Below are 23,476 nucleotides of genomic sequence, written 5' to 3'. Positions count from 1 at the left end.
TAGTGATTGCCTAAATAGGTATCTCCTATGACATGGGCATGTTTCAATACAGACTCCTTTTGTCATGCTGTATACTATGTAAGGCATCCAGATCTTATGAAAGTTGCAGTATACCCTTAATCTTGTAATAAATCAAATCAGGTGATACATAACTTGACATTGTGGGAGGATTACCAACCTTCCAATTAATGGCAATGCATTTCTTAGCTGCTATAAATGCTAGGTCAGTGTTTTCAGTCTCTAGTATCAACATTTCCAAGCAGACAAAAACAGGGAGAAGGGAGAATCTGTAGACATGCTGTGTCACGGTGTGTATAAAGGCGAAGTCAGGTGCAGGAGAGCAGAGTATGATAAATAAAGCGCACTTTATTAAAGTTCCAAACCGGGAGCACAACAAAACAAACGCGCTCAAAAACACGGAACAATAAAGTAAAGCGCTAAAGAACATCGTATGACAAGAAAACAATTACACACAAAACATGATGGGAAACAGAGGGTTAAATACAATTAGATTGATTGGGGAAATAAAAACCAGGTGTGTATGAAAACCAGACAAGACAAATGGATATATGAAAAATGGAGAGGCGATGGCTAGAAAGCCGGTGACGTCGATCGCCGAACGAACAAGGAGAGGAGCCGACTTCGGTGGAAGTCGTGACATGCTGAGATAAAAGAACATACTCTTATCCAGAATTCAGCCAGCCTTCACAAGACCATACCGTATGCTAATATGTTCCCTTTTGTGTTTTACACCTCCATCAGAATAATTACATTTCTGTGTGCATGATATTCAGTTTCACTGGCATATAGTACATTCTATGGATGGTCTTAAATTGCAGTAATTTATGTCTGAGATATGAGCATGACTGGGCATTCAACCTATAGGCATTCAGTGTGACAGGTTAGTACAGTGGTGAACCTATTGGACCTAGGTCTTCAGTGGTGAACCTATTGGACCTAGGTCTTCAGTGTATGACAGGTTAGTACAGTGGTGAACCTATTGGACCTAGGCCTTCAGTGGTGAACCTATTGGACCTAGGCCTTCAGTGGTGAACCTATTGGACCTAGGCCTTCAGTGTGTGACAGGTTAGTACAGTGGTGAACCTATTGGACCTAGGCCTTCAGTGGTGAACCTATTGGACCTAGGCCTTCAGTGGTGAACCTATTGGACCTAGGCCTTCAGTGGTGAACCTATTGGACCTAGGTCGTCAGTGTGTGACAGGTTAGTACAGTGGTGAACCTATTGGACCTAGGCCTTCAGTGGTGAACCTATTGGACCTAGGTCTTCAGTGGTGAACCTATTGGACCTAGGTCTTCAGTGGTGAACCTATTGGACCTAGGTCTTCAGTGTGTGACAGGTTAGTACAGTGGTGAACCTATTGGACCTAGGCCTTCAGTGGTGAACCTATTGGACCTAGGTCTTCAGTGGTGAATCTATTGGACCTAGGCCTTCAGTGGTGAACCTATTGGACCTAGGTCTTCAGTGTGTGACAGGTTAGTACAGTGGCGAACCTATTGAACCTATAGGCCTTAAGTGTGTGACAGGTTGGTGATTCTGAAAGGACAGCAACCATAATACCAGCGCATTCATGTAGGACAGTGCACTTTTTGTAAAACACAAAGGGCCAGTGGTGTAGTGGAGGCTATACGCAGGTATACGCCATATACCCACTTTGTTGTCAGTGGGCATTATTCAGTGGGCATTGCCTATACTCGCTTCTTAATCCCTTCCCTTTAGTCCGAAGTGTTGGTTAGTAGGCTGTTTGTGATGCGCATTTGTCATCATGTGCTGTTTGCATCAGGGGCGTAGACATGGATGGGCCTGGGTGGACAGAGGCCCACCCACTGGGGAGCCAGGTACTGACAGGTCCACCCAAACAGATGTGGTTTAAGCATTGTTGTGGACTTAGATCATCACATTTCTGTAGTGGGATTTTGAGAGTGAACATTTGAAAAATCTATAGGAAAACTCATACAAAACCATAGGAAAACATACGATTTTTCACACAGGGTGCCTTGCCTTCGCTGGGTGGGCCGTTGGGGAACCTTTTGGCAAAATTACAGTACACCCACTTCTCTAGGCACCACTACCCCACTGCATAGGGCCGATGGAAAGACAGCAGTCACACACAGCATGATGTTAAAGGATCAGCAGTCTATAAACTCTGACATAATGAGCCAGTAGGTCCCATTCATAACAATACAAAAACAGCATTTCCCAATCGAAATGTACAACTATTACTTCCCATTGCAAAAAGCATTTCACATTTAGCACACAAAGTAACCGGCGACCTAAAGTTTAAGGTGGAACTGACAGCGTTAACTACCTTGCAGATATGAAACAAACAATCATAATATCAGCCAAAAAGATCAAATTCCCAGTTTATGCTACAAAACCAACTTAATAAGAGGTTTTAAAAATAGGTTCTATGTGACTCAACGTTCCATGACGTACACTAAGGCATTGTTGTCTAAATAGATGGATGCAGTTCAATGCATGATTAATATAATTCACCAATACATTTCTTTGGAGTCCAAAAAATATTACTATCAGGTTGTAAACCACAGCTGGCCTGATACATTGTTTGCTGCCTCCATTCGGGTTGCACTGTTCCAAAAACGGACGAATGTAACTAACGCTGGAAATGTCAATACAATCAAACTAGCAAGGGAAATGATCACAAGTCGGTCATAACGTGGTTAATAGACTAGCGTATCTATTTATGTAGCAAGCTAAGAACACAGGAGCCTAACGTTAGCTAGATAGATGTCATGCCATTGGAGGAGTGGGTGTGTCACGCCCTGACCGTAGAGAGCTTGTTATGTCTCTATTTTGGTTTGGTCAGGGTGTGATTTGGGTGGGCATTCTATGTTCCTTTTTCTATGATTTGTATTTCTTTGTGTTTGGCCGGGTGTGGTTCTCAATCAGAGGCAGCTGTCTATCGTTGTCTCTGATTGAGAACCATACTTAGGTAGCCTTTTTCCCACCTGTATTTGTGGGTAGTTGTCCATGTATAGTTGCCTGTGAGCACTTCGTTGGCGTCATGTTTTCGTTTTGATGTTTATTGTTTTGTTGGCGACATCTTAAAATAAAGAAGTATGTACGCTTACCACGCTGCGCTTTGGTCCACTGTTTCCACCTAGACGATCGTGACAGGGTGAATGACTGACTTTATCCCCTCATATTGTTTTTCGGTGGCTATACACATCTGGAGATGCAGGTGTCATTTGGTTAGTTAGCAAGAACCTGAACTACTGTTATCCAGTTAGCATATCTCTTGCGTTCACAAATTCACTCTGGCTATCTACTCCAGTTTCAGAGCACTCTCATCTGAGTGTGCCAGAGCGCCAGAACAACTGATGAATTTACGAACACGCAACACCCGCGGAATATAACCGGTGTCAGTAAACGTAGACAAAAAAGTAATAGTTTGTCAAAAACGCTCTAGATAACATGTAAACAACCTAACCAGCTCTGCTACGGCGAGTAAAATGGATAAAGTGAGGTGTTCTCTCATTTGTGTCTGGAAGTAGCTAGCTAGGAAGCTAGCCAACTTTAGCCAGTTAGCTTGTGTGCTTGGTTGGGATAAGCATGCATTGGCAGGCAAACTGCAGAAGGACGAGGAGGCTACAATTCCTTATCGTTTATCAGTGCAATTTTAATGGCCAACTAGCTGAAAAAGTTTGAGGGGATTTATCGAATGTCCTTCGTTAGATTTTAGTGAATCTTGCTCTGGCTAGCATTAGTTGTTGTTCTTGTTGATGTGCATAACTGAGGGAAAGAGAGCCTACCTTACCATGGTTGTTTGATCAATAGGACTGTAAAGTTCCCAAATGTAAGAGGACTCCCGTGGTCTTCAGATATTTGCAGAAATCATTTAGATGAATTTTGTGTCTTTTGGTGAATGGTTTCCAATGGTCTAAAGTTGTGCTGTTGCTACTGCCTGTAAACACACAGTAAGGTTCAAAGTGAATGATGGCAGGCCCGTGTGGCAAATTACTTGTTTGTATAAAGGCCTACTGTAGCCCGGATTTGCTATAGCGCACTGGTCGGTGTAGACTGGTCCTGGACGAGACAGATGTTTTATTCACTGCAGTGTCTATTAAAATGTCCAAACGCACCGCCACTTTCCCAATCTAGATTGCTATAGAATTAGTATATGTAATTCCCAAACATTCTAAGAATTTATGAAAACGTGAAAATGACCACATCTAAGTGGTTGCTTGTCAGAAAATGTTTATAAAAGCGACATTCTTCCTGGGGGTGTATATGAAAAGATTTTATGTTGCTAAAATGCTGTCAGTTCCACTTTAAATGCAACAATGTTTCACACACATCAAAGAGATGGCAGCAAGCAGCAAGCACACTGCAATAAAAAAACACAGTTCCACTCACCAGATGATCATTTGAAACTTAGCTTCTCCCTTTTCAAGAATAACTTGCAACAAGAAGTTAACAAATTAGCAACAACATCCTCTTCGACAACACCTGCTGCAAACTAGCCAACAACAAAAGCTAGCTAGCTAGACCATTGGAAAACTACTGCTCGCTATTGTGCAGTAACCTTTTGGCCTTCAAGAAGGCAGAAGTTTCCATGTTTTTGTAAATACAGTTCCACTCATTAGGTCAAAATGCAATTGGTTGATTCCACTGTCATTCCAACCCTTTCCAACAAAAATGGAAGAGATTAAATCAGAACAACATTGAAAATAATAATATAATTATTATTGTTATACTATTATAATCATTATTTTATAAATCCTTAGCCCTTCTCTGAAGGCATAGAAAGCCCATTGTGTTTGGGTTAGTAACAATTTGTAGAGTGGCTTTATTTTCTCCTTTAGCATGCATTTTTTCACTATTCTGAATGTCTAAAGAATACATTTCTTGTTCTGAAATATGAACACAGAAATACTGGACATTATGAAATCTTATTATGGTGGTGATTTGACAAAATTACAATCATGGTCTTGAATTGGACTTTTCTGGTCTCTGGCTTTTTCTTGTCTCAGCCCCCTTGCCCCCCTCCCGGTCTTGTCCCCCTCCCGGTCTTGCCCCCCTCCCGGTCTCGAATCGGGCTTTAGGTGGTCTCGAACACAACACTGTTAGAGCTACTAGTGTGCAGCTTTTACTTTCTGAAATCATCCAACACATCTAACATTTCCTAAGACAAATAGTTAAGTAATAATGTATGTTTTGCCTTTGCAGATTCATCCTTAAAAAGGCTCAAGACACCTTTCTTTTCACCTTTAGATTCTACTGCATGGTTTATTAAACAGTAGGCACAAATACATTACATTTAGCATTTTTACAGGGCAGATGGCTGGCTACATACCTCAAGTATACTCACTGCTATTTCTTCCTTGATCTATACATTTTGTAATTACATGTACAGCACTTCATTTTATATTTTTTCAGTGGCACAGTTCATACCCAACCATAGGGGGGCGGTAGTTATCCACCAAGAAGGACATTTGTTCAGTTCATATTTCCATCCCTTCAGCGCATACTGATGATGTGTCCCCCCTTATTGCTTAATTAGCTAATTAAGCAATAAGGCCAGAGGGGGTGTGGTATATGGCCAATATACCACGGCTAAGGACTGTTCTAACGCACAATGCAACACGGAGTGCCTGAACACCGGCCTTAACTGTGGTATATTGGCAATATAGCACAAACCCCCGAGGTGCCTCATTGCTATTATAAACTGGTTACCAACGTAATTAGAGCAGTAAAAAGACATGTTTTGTCATACCCATGGTATACGGTCTGATATACCACGGCTGTCAGCCAATCAGCATTCAGGGCTCGAACCACCCAGTTTACAAGTAGCTATACCTCCCTCTGTTCTCCATGTATGTTTTAGGAAGACGAATATGGGACATGAATGAGTTTCTCTTGTTCCCGTCAGTTCCCTTTAAAGTACGTGAGGGAGATAGGTCAGTAAATTTGGAGTGTTTATCGGTTAGCTCCATAGACTTCGCATCGTTGTATGTCCCATTATGGCATCTGTGACAGCATGGGCAGTGCCATTGAGGGCATCTCCATTTTTAAGTAGTCAATTTTCTTCTAATACTTTTATGAGTTGGCAAAAAAAACTGAAAGAGTGCATACTGCCACCTAGAGTGTGTTGTTTGAACAGGTATAAATACAAGGTTGGAGATTTACTGCCACCTGCAGTTATGAAATGTTTCCTCACAAGTATAATTAATTGGCTGATCCCTCCTGGTGACCTGGATGGAATCATGTGATCCTTCTCTAACCCATAGGAAGTCCCACCCAGTTCACTACTTGCTAAAACGGGCTTTTGTGCACAAAAAAAAGTCCTCTATCTCCCTGACTGACTGTCTGTTGCGAGGTGTTTTAGCTTGTCACGTTATACTCCAGTCTAAAGGGATACAATTGATTGAGCCCTACTGTACCAATTGTCTGTGTTTTATGAGGTATTTTTGCTGGTTATATTATACTTCCGTCTAAAAGAGAAGTTTCTGTTGGTTACCCGTCCCTTTTATTTGTTGTGAGGTCTTTGGGGGTACTTTACTGTGATCCTCTGTGTGTGTGTGTAGTGTTACTGCGGTCCCCCTGAGTCCAGTACATCTCTGTCTGCATCTCGGTCAGTCTGGAGACGGTCCTCTGGAACGCAAAGATCTCCTCCTCCGCTGTGAACAGAGACAGACGGTCCCCCACATCCTACAAATAGGACCGCAGACAGTGGGTTTAACTCAACTACAACCATGACCAAAACAATGGGGTCGACACAAACATGACCACAAAGAGAATTTAACACGAACACAGCCGTTAACAAACCACAAACACAAATGTTTATATCAAGCTGGGGTTGGAACCAGAATCAGAACAAGGAATGAATGTGATCTATACTCATCCGAAACAGAACCATTATTTTAAAAGCATGGAAAAAAGTCCTACAAAAAAAATGCAACAAAATGCCTATGCAAAGCCCTCACTATCACTCAAAAACGTATATTTCAGCGTCTGTCTGGCCTGACTGCTGAAATTCTTTGCCGGTGCGTGTGTGTAGGGTACCTCCACCACTGAAGCATAGGCTATTGTAGCCTAGTGACGTTACAAGCGTGATTCAGAAATTAGGGAGAGATTTCTAATAAGAGAATAATGGATTAACTTTTTCAATGCTAGTTAAGGATACTATAGTACATTTCACATTGGATTTATTCCTTCATAGAAGCCGCTCCTCCTAGGTATAATTCTGTGGACCTAATTCAGATAATGCATGTCATAACAAGATGCCCAGCGCTTCAAGCCTCCTCCTCCACCCTTTCTCATGCTCTCCTCACCTGCAAAATTTCATTAGCATCTCACGCCCTACTCTTGTCTGTCCACTGCATGGAAACAACTAGGCCTATATCTTGCCCGTTGCATAGTAAACTGCTCTATCCCCAATGATTGATGAAGTCATTTAATGTTAAGCTACACAACAAAAATGTAAATGAAGATTTCAGAGGTTTAAAAAGGAACAGGTGGGCCTTCGTACAGGAGTTGCAGCGATGGGACAATTAGATATCATGAAATTGGGGAGAAAAAAAGTGGTAAAATAAAAAAGAACAATATAAACCGTTACTTTTTTTGGGTTCGAACCGGTTGCGAACTTTATTTTGCTGGTCGTAAAATGATGGTTCTGTTCAGAATGGAACAATTGGAAAACAATTTTTGGTTCCAACCCGACATCAAGGAATGTGTTTTTGGTTATGTTCTGGTCTTGTTGTGGTTGGACCATGTGGTCTCACCCCGCTCAGGCCCAGGTCGTCCAGTAGCATACGGTCGCGGTCGTCCTCCCCTCCAGAGTGGACAAACAGCCTGTCTAGAGGGGCATCAGCTAACAGCACCACCCTCACCTGTGACAGATGAACAATGGAATGGTAACAACTTTGTAACAACTAAAGTGAAACAGTGACACCTGCTGTAAGATAGAGTGTGGATAGATGGATACAGGTGATGCTATTGCACATAATAATGCCTACAACAAACTACAGTATAGACCATGGCAGTATGTCAAATACTTGAGTTACAAACAGGTACAGATTGGGAAGCACCTAGGCAGCAGTACCTAACACAGGTAGCTTAGTGGTTAAGAGCGTTGGGCCAGTAACCAAAAGGTCGCTGGTTTGAATCCCCGAGACCACTAGGTGAAAAATCCTTGAGTAAGGCACTTAAACCTAATTGCTCCTGTAAGTCGCTCCTCATAAGAGTCTGCTAAATGACTAAAAATGTTAATGTAAAACATTAAGTTTTCCCCATGCAGTGTGACTGACACTGACCTTGTTGTCATAGAAATTATCTATCAGTGTGATGAAGCGCCGTGCCTGATCCTTCAGAGTCAGGGTAAGCATGGGGACATGACGGATAAACACTGTGTCAAACGCCTGGGCCATCTCCAGGTAGTCACTAGCACCCACTGGCTGGAACATACAGAGACAGGGAAAATAAGCAAAAACACACACGCACACACACGGAGGAGTTTAAACGCAATCACACAAGTACAGATGTAGGATTTTAATTTGACGTATATTGTCCAGACAAAATAATCCTGCAGCAAAAGGACTTGAATGTTTAGTCCACAATGTTGCTTGATCGGTGGTTAGGCTATTAGCTGGCCAAAAGTAGGCTACTTGAAAAGTGCAATACTGTTAATTTAACAGTGGGCTTTCAGTGAATTTATGTAAATCACAACACTCAACTGCCGAAGGCATCCCCCCGCATCCCCCCGCACCTCTGATTCAGAGGGATTGGGTTAAATGCGGAAGACACATTTCAGTTGTACAACTGACTAGGTATCCCTTTTCCTGCGGTGCAGGAAAATTCTCAGCAACAAAAGATTGATCAAATTGAGATCCTATATCTGCATAGTACAATGTAGGGATTAATATGGCAAAGCAGAATCCTGGGACTGTCCCTGGGAACACTTCACATTTTCAGATTTTTTTATGACAAAACCCAGGAAATTACAACATTTTCCCCCAAAGTCACACTAATGCTATTCCACAAAATACAAGATAGCTAAACATTCAATAGCACATTATCCAAACTGGTTGTCACGTGTAAGCCTTTAGCCTAGTGTATTTACTTCACAAAAAGTCACCATAAATTCAAAGCACACGTATAATTGAAACCGACAGACTGCACATAAGAACTGAATGCATTTCATAAACCCTACAGGAAACCCCTACAGTATAGCCTATAAAATAACATGTGCCTCTTTGAGCAGTCATTGAGACTCTTCCGACAGTCACGAATTTGATAGGCCTATGCACAATTCACTACATGGGCATCTCTGAGATGAAATCTGTTAACAATTCAGAGATGCATGAGGAAAAATCCTATCTTCTCCTCTCCTAGAGCCTAGGCTATTTTCCTATCCAGTCTGAATCCCACTCTCAACCCAAAATCCTGACTCCTGTCTCGCATTAAAATTCCTAACTTCGTTCTGTAATCCATAGGCCGCAATGTATTATCAAAGCACTTCTCTCGCCTATACATGTCAAAATGACACTAGAACATTTCCCCCGCTTCTCTGCACTGTCTCGTAGGCCTGTGGTAGAGAATGTGTGATCAATTTGTATGAGAGTAGATATGGATTTATTTTTTTTAACAGAGTTGGTCCCTGTTAAGATACCATGTACTATTTCCACTCGTCATCTCCATGTTATTCATGAGCTGATCTGCCATCTTCTCTATAATCAACAACTTGATCCTGTTATTCATGAGCTGATCTGCGATCTTCTCTATAATCAACAACTTGATCCTGTTATTCATGAGCTGATCTGCGATCTTCTCTATAATCAACAACTTGATCCTGTTATTCATGAGCTGATCTGCGATCTTCTCTATAATCAACAACTTGATCCTGTTATTCATGAGCTGATCTGCGATCTTCTCTATAATCAACAACTTGATCCTGTTATTCATGAGCTGATCTGCGATCTTCTCTATAATCAACAACTTGATCCTGTTATTCATGAGCTGATCTGCGATCTTCTCTATAATCAACAACTTGATCCTGTTATTCATGAGCTGATCTGCGATCTTCTCTATAATCAACAACTTGATCCTGTTATTCATGAGCTGATCTGCGATCTTCTCTATAATCAACAACTTGATCCTGTTATTCATGAGCTGATCTGCGATCTTCTCTATAATCAACAACTTGATCCTGTTATTCATGAGCTGATCTGCGATCTTCTCTATAATCAACAACTTGATCCTGTTATTCATGAGCTGATCTGCGATCTTCTCTATAATCAACAACTTGATCCTGTTATTCATGAGCTGATCTGCGATCTTCTCTATAATCAACAACTTGATCCTGTTATTCATGAGCTGATCTGCGATCTTCTCTATAATCAACAACTTCATCCTGTTATTCATGAGCTGATCTGCGATCTTCTCTATAATCAACAACTTGATCCTGTTATTCATGAGCTGATCTGCGATCTTCTCTATAATCAACAACTTGATCCTGTTATTCATGAGCTGATCTGCGATCTTCTCTATAATCAACAACTTGATCCTGTTATTCATGAGCTGATCTGCGATCTTCTCTATAATCAACAACTTGATCCTGTTATTCATGAGCTGATCTGCTATCTTCTCTATAATCAACAACTTGATCCTGTTATTCATAAGCTGATCTGCTATCTTCTCTATAATCAACAACTTGATCCTGTTATTCATGAGCTGATCTGCTATCTTCTCTATAATCAACAACTTGATCCTGTTATTCATGAGCTGATCTGCTATCTTCTCTATAATCAACAACTTGATCCTGTTATTCATGAGCTGATCTGCTATCTTCTCTATAATCATCAACTTGATTTTGCCAAACATATGAGATATTCTGTCATTAGTTGAGGGAGCAAGTTTAGCAACTTTGGTCATTTGACTTGTTTGACTCCCGTTACAAAGTTTGTGTGATTCGACAACACTATACTCGGGGTGCACTCTGTGTCAAGATAGCCTACTGCTGAAATGCACTGAATTAATTGAGGAACATGATAACGCTCTGAATTTATGAACGGCCTGTTTCACAAAGTGACAATGTCATTGGGGTTCAAAGATAGTTACTCTATCATTACTAAATATCAGTTTCATTTGGTCTGAAATCTTTACATAGTGGCGCAGCCAAGCTGACAAGATGGAGCAGAGCCCCACTTATTTGTGAGAACCCTGGCATAGTGACCATACAATCCATTCTTAAAGTATTCTGACCCCTTCCCTTTTTCCACATTATTATATTACAGACTTATTTAAAAATAGATTAAATAAAAAAAAGTTGCTCATCAATCTACACACACAATACCCCATAATGACAAAGCAAAAACAGTTTTTTTGATTTTTTTTGCAAATTTATTAAAAATAAAGTATTCAAACCCTTTGCTTTGAGACTCGAAATTGAGCTCAGGTACAGTTGAAGTCGGAAGTTTACATACACCTTAGCCAAATTAATTTAAACTTAGTTTTTCACAATTCCTGACATTTAATCCTAGTAAAAATTCCCTGTTTTAGGTCAGTTAGAATCACCATTTTATTTTAAGAATGTGAAATGACAGAATAATAGTAGAGAGAATTATTTATTTCAGCTTTTATTTCTTTCAACACATTCCCAGTGAGTCAGAAGTTTACATACACTCAATTAGTATTTGGTAGCGTTGCCTTTAAATTGTTTAACTTGAGTCAAACGTTTCGGGTAGCCTTCCACAAGCTTCTCACAATAAGTTGGGTGACAGAGCTGGTGTAACGGAGTCAGGTTTTGGAGGCCTTCTGTGGGATTGAGGTCAGGGCATTGTGATGGCCACTCCAATACCTTGACTTTGTTGCCCTTAAGGCATCTTTCCACAACTTTGGAAGTATGCTTTGGGTCATTGTCCATTTAGAAGACCCATTTGCGACCAAGCTTTAACTTCCTGACTGATGTCTTGAGATGTTGCTTCAAAATATCCACATAATTTTCCTTCCCCCTTTTTCCTCCAAACATAACGATGGTCATCATGGCCAAACAGTTCTATTTTTGTTTCATTAGACCAGAGGACATTTCTCCAAAAAGTACAATCTTCGTCCCCATGTGCAGTTGCAAACCGTAGTCTGGCTTTTTTATGGCGGTTTTGGAGCAGTGGCTTCTTCCTTGCTGAGCAGCCTTCCAGGTTATGTCGATATAGAACTCGTTTTACTGTGGATATAGATACTTTTGTACCCGTTCCCTCCAGCATCTTCACAAGGTCCTTTGCTGTTGTTCTGGGATTGATTTGCACTTTTCGCACCAAAGTACTTTCATCTCTAGGAGACAGAATGCATCTTCTTCCTGAGCGGTATGATGGGTGCGTGGTTCCATGGTGTTTATACTTGCGTACTATTGTTTGTACAGATGAATGTGGTACCTTCAGGCGTTTGGAAATTGCTCCCAAGGATGAACCAGACTTGTGGAGGTCTACAATCATTTTTCTGAGGTCTTGGCTGATTTCTTTTGATTTTCCCATGATGTCAAGCAAAGAGGCACTGAGTTTGAAGATAGGCCTTGAAATACATCCACAGGTACACTTCCAATTGACTCAAATTATGTCAATTAGCCTATCAGAAGCTTCTAAAGCCATGACATAATTTTCTGGAATTTTCAAAGCTGTTTAAAGGCACAGTCAACTTAGTGTATGTAAACTTCTGACCCACTGGAATTGTGATGCAGTGAACTAATATAATAAAATAATAAAATAATCTGTCTGTAAAGAATTGTTGGAGAAATTACTTGTGTCATGCACAAAGTAGATGTTCTAACCGACTTGCCAAAACTATAGTTTGTTCACAAATTTCTTGTTGAGTGGTTGAAAAACAAGTTTTAATGACTCCAACCTAAGTGTATGTAAACTTCCGACTTCTACTGTACATCCTGTTTTCATTGATCATCCTTGAGATGTTTCTACAACTTGTTATGTTATGTTTCTACAATATGATTTGGAAAGGCACAAACCTCTCTATATAAAGTCCCACAGTTGACAGTGTATGTCAGAGCAAAAACAAAGCCAAGAGGTAGAAGGAATTGTCCGTAGAGCTTCGAGACAGGATTGTGTGACGGCATAGATCTGGGGAAGGGTACCAAAACATTTCTGCAGCATTGAAGGTCCCCAAGAACACAGTGGCCTCCATCATTCTTAAATGGAAGAAGTTTGGAACCACCAAGACTCTTCCTAGAGCTGGCCACCCGGCCAAACTGAGCAATCAGGGGAGAAGGGCCTTGGTCAAGGAGGGGATCAAGAACCTGATGGTTCCTCTGTGGAAATGGGAGAACCTTCCAGAAGGACAACCATCTCTACAACACTCCACCAATCAGGCCTTTATGGTAGAGTGGCCAGACGGAAGCCACTCCTCAGTAAAAGGCAACCTGACAACCAGTTTGGAGTTTGCCAAAAGGCACCTAAAGGACTCTCAGACCATGAGAAACAAGATTATCTGGTCTGATGAAACCAAGATTGAACTCTTTGGCCTGAATGCCAAGCGTCACGTGTGGAGGAAACCTGTCACCATCCCTACGGTGAAGCACAGTGGTGGCAGCATCATGCTGTGGGGATGTTTTTCAGCAGCAGGGAGCAGGGAGACTAGTCAGGATCGAGGGAAAGATGAACAGAGCAAAGTACAGAGAGATCCTTGATGAAAACCTGCTCCAGAGCGCTCAGGACCTCAGACTGGGGCAAGGTTCACCTTCCAACAGAACAACGACCCTAAGCACACAGCCAAGACAACGCAGGAGTGGCTTCGTGACGGCTTCGGGACAAGTCTCTGAATGTCCTTGAGTGGCCCAGCCAGAGCCCGGACTTGAACCCGATCGAACATCTCTGGAAAGACCTGAAAATAGCTGTGCAGCGACGCTCCCCATCCAACCTGACAGAGCTTGAGAGGATCTGCAGAGAAGAATGGAAGAAACTCCCCAAATACAGGTTTGCTAAGCTTGTAGCACCATACCCTGTAATTGCTGCCAAAGGTGCTTCAACAAAGTACTGCGTAAAGTGTCTGAATACTTATGTAAATTTGTGCACAACATTTGAGATAAATACGCCTTTTGTGCATATTGGACATTTCTGGGATCTTTTATTTCAGCTCATGAAACACTTTACATATTGGGTTTATATTTTCGTTCAGTTTAGAAACACTAAAAAGGCCAATGCTATTCCCTGCTGAACAAAAACGGTTAAAAATAGCCTGTAGTCTTTGACCTTGAACAGCACACAGATGAATGAATATAGAATTGGAGGGGACAGGAGGGAGCAAGGACGAGAGCAGAAGGAATGAGAATGAGATTAACAAAAAATGTAAAAGAAGAAGAGGCAGAAACAAAGGGGAAGGACACAATGAAGGAGGTAGAAAAAAACAGCAGGAAAAGGTACAATAAGTGGATGAATCAAGAAAACAGGAAAGATAGAGCGAAGGGGGGAGTGAGGGCAAAAAGAGAGAGAAAGAATAAGGAAGAATAGAGGGATCTGGTTGGAAGAGAAAAAGTAGCAGAGCATAGTCAACACAGAGAAGAAAGAGAGAGAGATACAATAAGAAGCAGGAGAGAGACCGAGTTGGGAGAAAGAGAGAGGGAGATAAATCAAAATAAAGAGAGAGTGATAGAGAAGATGGTTGTGGAAGTAACTCACTCTATCACACAGTTCTTTAAAGGTACAGTCAGCGATGGATCCACAGGTCTTCTCCAGTCTCAACTCTCTGCCCTGCACCGTCAGAACCCTGGGACCCGTTACTACGGAAACACACACACGATTCATTTACCCAACATAGAGCTGATCATACACAGAAATCAACTCAATACTGAAACTATGGCCACTACTTTAGCCTCAATATCACTGGTCCTACCAGTTTACTATAGTAATGCAAGTTCCAATAGTGTAAGTGAACATATTCTGTTTGCCTCCATTTTTCCCCTTCTCTCTTTTTCTCCCATCCTTGTCTCTCAATCTCCCCAGTCCACTCTCTCACCCTTTTACTTTCTCTCTCCCCCCTTTCTCTTACTACAAGAGGTACATTAACTTCCTACCATTGTTTTGTCTCACAGCCAGCTCGTGAAACAGCGTATCCATGAAGGCCTCCGCATCGGGCTCTCTGGTGCTGCACACAAATACACACACACACACACAATGGGGAAGAGAGAAAGAGGGGGATAATAGAATATGAAATTAATAAGGCTGAAGTGGCCACATCAAACAGCGGGTGCGGGGAGGGGGAGGGGGAAGGGGGGTACTTAGCTTTTCACTCCATCTCCAAAAAACGAGATGTTAGACTGTAAACACAAACATTAGCCTGTGAATGCGTGGCAGATTGAATCGGTCTGTCTGTGCATGTGTTTTAACTCTCGTTCAGGTAAAGAGGAGTGCAATGTGTTTTATTTGCATACACTGAAAGAGAAAAGCACTTGAAATCTCTGGCTACGCAATGAGCAACGACAACGTTATTCATACTCTGTGTGTGTGTGTGTACAGGTAATCGGAAGAATAGTACTCTGCCTTTTCAAACTCAATCATTTTGTATTTCTCTACTCCTCTATCTCTCTCTCACTCTAGGTTAGGGATCTTACTGTCATTGTAGGTTAGGCATATCACTGTAGGTTAGGGATCTCACTGTAGGTTAGGGATCTCACTGTCACTGTAGGTTAGGGATCTCACTGTACGTTAGTGTCCTTACTGTCAATATAGGTTAGTGTCCTTACTCGGTCCTTACCTACTCCTAACTCCCTCTGCCTTTTTCGGTCTGTCCATCTCTTGCTCTCTCTCTGATACTAACCTGCAGTGACATTAAGGACACTGACCTACAGTGACAGTAACGCAAACTGGCAGAACAGTTAGTGTGTGTTTTTTGTTAGGTTCCCACATGAAAATAAATACTATAGTATACTATGGTATAAGTACTACAGTATTCACTGTAGTGTTTTTGCAGACTTCACTGTAGTATTCACTGTAGTGTTTTTGCGGACTAAAGTTAGCAAAAACTGTATTTACTGTAGTATTTAGTCAACTATAGTATAAATACTGTAGTAACAAAAAAATGGTAGTATATATACTATAGTAATTACTGTAGTGTTTTTGGAAACTGGTGAATACTGTAGTATTTACCGCAGTGTTTTTGTGGACTGCATTGTTTTTGGGGATATTACTGTAGTATTTACTGAAGTGTTTTTGTTGTATTATTTTTGACATAGAAATGGGGGCTTTCTCCTTGAGGAAACCTACTGGAAAAATAATAAAAAACCTGCTCTTTTCTATAACCTATAGAATATACACAATATATAATCTATACTTGGCATGTAGGTTTCTCACTTATGGCGGGCACAAATTGATATATAGGGGAGGGGAATGGGCAGGGTATATGAAAAGGAAATACTTTAGTATTACTATAGTTAAACTACTTTTTTGTGGATAACACTAGTATTTACTATAGTATTCTACAGTGTACTACAAAATGCTATAGTAAGTACTACACATGATCGAGAGATACGACAGTGTTTAGTATAGTATTCTACACTTCACTACATGATTACATAGTAAGTACTGTAGTATTCTATAGTAAACTGTAGCATTTTTTAAAATGTGGGTTGATGTAATAGTGTTATAGTTGCCATCACTGTGTTATATCTCAGGTATTGTGTAAACAGGTGTGTGTGTGTGTGTGTGTCCTCCATACTGCCCCACACAGAGAGATGGATGTGCAGAGTGAGGGAGGAGGCAGGAAACACAGGGACAAAGACAGACAGAACAAACACAAAGATGAGCTAAGCTCAAGAGACTGACTCTTATTTAGGATTGTGGTTATAAATCATCTTTCACATTGTGAGAGAAAACACATGCATGCATACATGGGTACACACACACGTACAGTACAGGCATTCATGCACACAGGCCCAAACACACACACACTCTTACAGGTAGTAGAGTTTCCCTGCTGAAGGTAGGTCCAGTCTTCTGTAGTCAACTCCAGAGTCTATGCCCATGGGCTGGCAGTATTCCTACACACACACACACAGAAAAACAATGTGCAATGTGGCCAAAACAACCTCGGCACCAAAACCAATGTGGGTTTGTGTGTAAGAGAGTTAAGGTTTGTGTGTAAGAGGGTTAAGGTTTTGTGTAAGTGAGCGTTAGTGAAAGGTGCATAATAGCATTTCCACACGAGGGTGACAATGGATACAAGTATAGCAGTAAGTGTACTGTAATGTTTTAAGGCTTGACTAACTGCCTCATGTTTTTGTCATGTTTTCATTGTTGTATTTATCTAGCTGATCTGCAGTCCTTTCTTAAGTCAAGTGGAACAGCAGAGTTCAAACTTCTGCTGCAGAGTTCAAACTTTCCCAGTAAGTATAAAATGGCAACGCGATACATGTCAGCGAGCGGTGCACACTATAATCATTATCTCCTCTATTCTCAGAAAAAAAAAGAAAAGAGTAGAAAAAAAATGTATATCATCAAAAGATCGCCGTGCCAGACGAATCAGTATTCAGTGACAGCTCGGAGCAAATTATGAAATCAGTGAATTTGTGCCACCGGCCTCCTTGAGCAGTGGGATAATTAGCAATCACCACAAAGCAAGGAGACGGAAATACTCCATTCTTCTACCTCCGCTGTCAACTTCTTATCTCTGCGCCCGCTCACACGAACGGGGTTCCCACTCCGAGCCAATTGGTTGAATCAGGCTTAATAACAACCTGACAAACTCTCCATCCCCCCCGCACAAAAGGGACATGTCATTTCATCAACCCAGCCGCGACCTCGCTAAGCAGCGCCGCGGCCGACAGGTAAATAGTCCCTTCGCAATAACACCTCGGCGACGCCATCAACCGCCACGTCGCATTACAAAACTAACGCTAATCTTGTCTTCTAGCGTCTTTTTTTCCCTCTTCGATTTGTCTACCTATAGAAGCCTGATGGGTCACTCACAGCATCTCTTGAAGGAAAATAAAAGAGAGAGAGAAAGAGAGAGATAGCGAGATAGACAGAGACATGAAGGCAACACAATCAGTGATGATGGCATCATTGGTTATTTCTAATCAGATGAGCAGGAGGCCTTGTGGGTTATTACATGATTACTATCTTGAGGGGTTTGGAAAGTTCACTCTTTCCTCTCACTCACCTATGACTCTACTCTTCTCTCCATCTCGCCACCAGTCAAAGAGCACCCTTGCTTGCTTTATCTTGTTTTCTCACACAGCCATGACAGTCTCTTTAGAAAAAGTCATCCTAAAACATGTAGCTCCAATCATGTCATTGTCCAAGCTGTCCACCACTCTCTCTTTGACAGCCGTTTAGCATAAAAACAGTGGCTCCCCCCCCCCTTTTTCTCTGTCCCTCACTCCTCAAAAAGTTGCTTTTGAGTTTTTCAAAGAGCGCGGTGCCATTGAGCGGCAACAAAAGCCAAGGATAGCTGACTACTGCGGCCTGATGAGGTCCACTCCCTCATTACCAACTGCAGAAAACATTTGATGCTTTTTTTTTTTTGGCCCAGAGAATTGACCAGGCCTCAAAGAACATGGGGTGGGAAGGCTGAAAAAGAGTTGGGGGGAGGGCAGGGAGAGAGTGTGTGTGTGTGTGTGTGTGTGTGGGGGCGGGAGTTGGAGGGGAAAGGTTGTCATCCATTCATCCGTGTGTGTCTTACAGCCTGTGTGAAGGGGGAGAAGAAAGGGGAGGGAGGGATAGAGGGGTTGGGAGAAAGAGAAAGCCTAAAACAGTGCCTTTATGCTGGCCCGTCCTGGACGACTCTTCTGACATCAAAGTGTTTTCACTAACTGGGGAGGGAAGCGGGTGTGTGGTGAATTTATTCACTCCAAGTGACGCTACAGGGGGGACATAACAATGTGACCACCCTAATTACACCTAATGAGCTATTCCCTTAAAGTGTGACTGCCTTGGGTCCTGGATGGTTTGTTCCACGGGGTCGTTCTCACAACCTCCCCCTGCCTCGGCTGCTCCTCTTGAGGAAACATCTTTTGAGCACAGGGCCCGCCTTTAGGTGATCCAGGACCCCACTGAACCCCCCCAGCTCCACTTCTCCAGACCCACCCACCCACCCAACCCCTAGCTGGAGCTTTCCTCCCGTATCCCCCCACGACATGCAGCGGCATGGGTAGGAGGGTGTCCCATCTGCACCTGGCCACTAGCGCTCCAGAAGCAGACAATCACAACAGTACTCCTATAGGAGGGAGGCAGTCAGAGAGCAAGAGAGCGAGCGAGAGCAGGAGACTGAAATGAAGAAACACGGGGAATGGAAGGAGAGAAATACAAATAAATGTAGGTGCACATGTGAGAAAAAGGAAAAAGAGATAGGGAGTGAGTGATGGAGAGAGATGTGGAGTGTGTAAAACACTAGTCTCTCCTGCTCTCTTTCATGATCTAATTGAGACATTATTAGATTAAAGCTCCTGTCACAGGAGCTCTGAGGAGGCCTGTCACACACACACACTCACTCACAGAAAAACTTAGAATAAATATTCTAGGGGCAAGACAGAATGCCAGTCCTGAAAGGAAAAGGCATTAAAAATAAGAACACCATTACATTTCACCGATAGAATGTCCATGGAAGCAACAAATGTAAGGCTATTTATATTCCATTGGAAAATACATGACTTGAACCCTCTGCTGTGAAAAAAGTAAAACCCAAGGCACAAGGAGCATTATTGTTATGTAACTAAATGCCAAGGGGACAATAGCAGCCATCAATTTTCATTTACTGGGAACTCTTCAAACCCCTCTACATAGGTCCTCAACAGACAGAAAGGCCTTTACTAGAGAGGAACACAACCATTTCAGTCAATTTTTTCCTTGCAGCAGAGCAATCTGCACTGGTCGACTTATTTATAAAAAATATATATTTTCAAAAAAGAAATGGCTGCCATACAAAGCAATTAGCCACCACAATGGAAGGATAGATGAGGAGAGAAAAAAATACAGACAATCAAGTTATCATATTTCTCCGGCATCAAAAGAGGGCAGGGAAAAATATTCAGTACACACAGAGTCCTGTCCTTGGGCCTACAGAGAGGAAGAACAGAGGGAGAGAAGAAGGAGAAAGAGGGGTCGAGGGAAAGAGAAGGAAAGACAGAGAAAGAAAGAAGAGTGAAGATGAGAAAGTTGGAGGGACAGAGAAAGAATGCAGAAAGAAATGCTGAAGAGAATGAAAGGGGGGGATAGAGGGAGAGAGGACAGATCGAAGCGAGTATGATATCCCTCTCTCGCTCTCTCCTTCATCTCATATGTAACTACCCCTGTGAGCGCTGGGAGCAGTAGGAGGGGGCTAGGCAGGAGGGTAGCAGAAGATTCGGCAAGGTAGCTAGTGGGGGGCAGAGGCAGGGTGGTTTGGGGGGCTTGGGAGGGTGGTTTGTGGGGCTTGGCAGGGTGGTTCGAGGGTCCCTGGGATCTCCTCTAATCAGAAGTCAATAGAGATATAAGATATCCAATCTGGAGAGGAAGGAATTAACCCCAAACACTCCAGCTCAGGTGACAGGGAGGAGAGTTAAGAGGCAATTTTCACACCCTCACTCATTCACTACTCCCCCATCCTCCCAGTTCACACCAGGGCTTCACCCCAAAACACACTGACTCTACATCCAAAGAGTCAGAGGGATGGAATCATTGGTCCCTTCCAGCTTTAATTCTAACTATTAAGGGTCACCCAGTGGGGGCGAGGAACCACCCCCATCACAACCCCACCACCCCTTGCTAACTTGGCAGGACGTCCACTGTTGGGAGGGGAGCATCCCCAAACTCTCCACTCCACCCCAAAACCAGATGGCCTCACAAAGGGGAACATGGGAGTCTGAAAGACAGGGGACAGAGAGGAGGCCGAATTGGACCAGGGGCATTCACAGTTCCTTATGAGGCTGGGATTAGGACGAGGGCAAGAGGTGGAGAGGGGAGCGTTTTCTGGGTAGGGTGACTTTAAGGCCCTGGTGAAAGACCAAAATGGAGGGGGACACACAGTTAAGCTCCAGTGACCCTGAAGCTCTTCATTAAACCCTCCCCCAAGCCAAACCTTAATCCCCTGAGAACCTGTGCATTCCACAACCAATGGATAGATAAAAGTGCTTTATGACTTTAAAAAGCGCAACTGAAGCCAATAAACAATTTCTCTGATAGAAAAAACGGCCTGTGGCATCAATATTAGTCAGAAACATTTATTCTAGTGTCAAAATGGATTACTAAGTGAAAATAGGATAATTTTGGCAAAAGTCAGACTTGTCCAAAACAGACTTTTGTAAGCGAGTTTGTCATGACTTATTTGATGGTTAGGGTTTTGATTTTCCACAAAGGCTCATTTGCCCACTAACAAGGGATACACATCTGTGGTGATTGCGCTCTATCCAATTCTACCGCAGAAGACACAGATAGTGAGACAAACCTGCCCAGCACTGTAGCTGATCGGACTTTGTTTACATAAGACATACAACATGTGGCAAAAAAATTATAACTTGAGAAATACTGCACCAAATACCTTAGCAAAATATAAAATTGAGTGACTAAAACCTCTGCAAAAACATCAGAATTAATTACATATTTCTTGAGTTCTTAGAGTCATTCTGACTATTTTGAGGAAGAGATACTGACTTTGTTCCTATGGTGTCTCATGGGGGACAAACATTAGTAGCTTCCACATCAAACCACACCCCTAACACTGAAATCTCATTTTTCTTAATGAGTATCATGCAGAATCGGTACGTTAAGTCTCTTTAAAAAGGTTAGTGGTTGTGGTAACTACATACACCAGTGGTAAAAGGTATCATCTAGCCAATGAGAAAGGTCCTTCTTGGATTAGCAGATGCTCTCTTTAGGGAAATGCCTGGGTTGTCTGTTTTGCGTGTTCTGGTACGTCTTCTGATGATTACTCAGCAGTACCCCTGTTGTGTGTGTGTGTCCGTGTGTGTGCGCGGAAGAACTCTCATTGTGTGTGTGTGTTTCAGAAGAGGGATCCATTTCCTAACGTTTATCTCTACTATTTAGTTGTGAAAAGTGGAAGAATGTTTTCCTCCTCTCCTGCAAAATGCATGTTAAATTATTCTGCAATTATTTATGATCATAGTCAGTATAAACACCTCGTAATCATCTCTGGTGCTGCCAGGATAATGGTTAATGGATAATGGTTCTACCTGCTTATAATAATGCTTATTAAATTGCAAAGTAGTCTCAGAGCATTGCTAGTTTCTATCCATGGTGCTACCTCACAGCCCAATCCCCTCCTCACCCCCCCCCCCCCCTCCCTCGCCCCTTTCTCTCCTCACTTTGAAATGCAAGCAGGCTGGTTCATTCCCTCTGCTCGCTTGTCCATTTCCCATTCACACAGCGAGCGTTCACTCTCTTTCTATCCCCCTCGCTCTCTGTGTCCGATTTGAGTCTTTCACCATCTCCAGGTATGATCAAAGTCAGTTTTGTGACATCGTGTGTGACACCGTGCTTCTCAGGTAGAAAACACACACACACACACAAAAACACACAATAGCAAATTGGAAAGAGACAGACACAGTAACAGAGGTGTGTGTGTATGTGTGTGTGTGTGTGTGTGTGTGTGTGTGTGGTGTCAGGTGGATGAGAGAAATTAATGAATAAATTAAAAAGAGGAGAGAAGAGGGGATGACTGTCTTTACCTTCAACACGTTGATGAAAGGCAGGAAGGCGTCTCTCTGAAGTCCATTTTTGTACAGATCTGAAAGGAGAGGGAGGCGCCATGTTAGCGCTGCTGTTTAGCCTCCTAATAATGTAATTCTCCCACCACAGATTGGCACATAAAGTGGCTATTGATGAACTAAAGGATGGGTGGGGAGGCAGCACAAAAGGGATGGGGGCAGAGGGAGAAAAATAGATTTCTCTACCTGCAGCAGCAGCTAGCAGCAGCAACATACAATTCATTACATTCCCAAACAATGGTGGCGGGAGAAAGGACTTTCGCTTTTTCAGCTCGGACATTGTCCACAAAGTCCCGTGAATAGACTTTCCAATTAGCTCTGCTGGAGCAAATTACATCTGAAGTAGCATCCCTGATAGACAGATAACACACACACAGCCTTAAACTACTTGGAAAGATGGAAATGAGTGGGTGTTGTTGATGTTTGGGTTTAAGTTTACAGGAGTAGCAGCTGACAATGAAGTTAGACCTGTTTAAACGTTGTTAAGGTACACTAAATGACCAGAAGTATGTGGACACCTGCTCGTCCACCATCTCACTCCAAAATCATGGGCATTAATATTGAGTTGGTCCCCCTTTGCTGCCATAACAACCTCCACTCTTCTGGGAAGGCTTTCCACTAGATGTCGGAACATTGCTGCAGGGACTTGCTTCCATTCAGCCACAAGAGCATTAGTGAGGTCTGGCACTGACGTTGGGCGGTTAGGCCTGGCTCGCAGTCGGAGTTCCAATTCATCTCAAAGCTGTTCGATGGGGTTGAGGTCAGGGCTCTGTGCAGGCCAGTCAAGTTCTTCCACACCG

At 42.5% G+C, this 23,476-nt stretch overlaps 1 protein-coding gene across 3 annotated transcripts in view; it reads right to left on the bottom strand.

Moving 5' to 3' along the window:
• Positions 1-5,237: 5,237 nt before the first annotated feature.
• The window catches only part of afg1lb (AFG1 like ATPase b), a 36,127-nt gene continuing 17,888 nt past the window's right edge, over positions 5,238-23,476 (bottom strand). For all 3 annotated transcript variants that reach the window (XM_071413011.1, XM_071413010.1, XM_071413012.1), the window contains exons 7-13: positions 22,638-22,696; positions 16,933-17,015; positions 15,054-15,124; positions 14,659-14,759; positions 8,296-8,436; positions 7,765-7,872; positions 5,238-6,691 (exon numbers count right to left, since the gene is read on the bottom strand). In XM_071413011.1, the coding sequence (XP_071269112.1) occupies positions 6,539-6,691; positions 7,765-7,872; positions 8,296-8,436; positions 14,659-14,759; positions 15,054-15,124; positions 16,933-17,015; positions 22,638-22,696 (716 nt within the window). In that variant the 3' untranslated portion in view covers positions 5,238-6,538. The remainder of the gene's footprint in view (positions 6,692-7,764; positions 7,873-8,295; positions 8,437-14,658; positions 14,760-15,053; positions 15,125-16,932; positions 17,016-22,637; positions 22,697-23,476) is intronic.

Source organism: Salvelinus alpinus, chromosome 8 (assembly GCF_045679555.1).
Source record: "Salvelinus alpinus chromosome 8, SLU_Salpinus.1, whole genome shotgun sequence".
NCBI classification, from domain to species: Eukaryota; Metazoa; Chordata; class Actinopteri; order Salmoniformes; family Salmonidae; genus Salvelinus; species Salvelinus alpinus.
The sequence above is the reverse complement of the archived record's forward strand: the minus strand, read 5'-3'. Positions and strand labels throughout refer to the sequence as shown.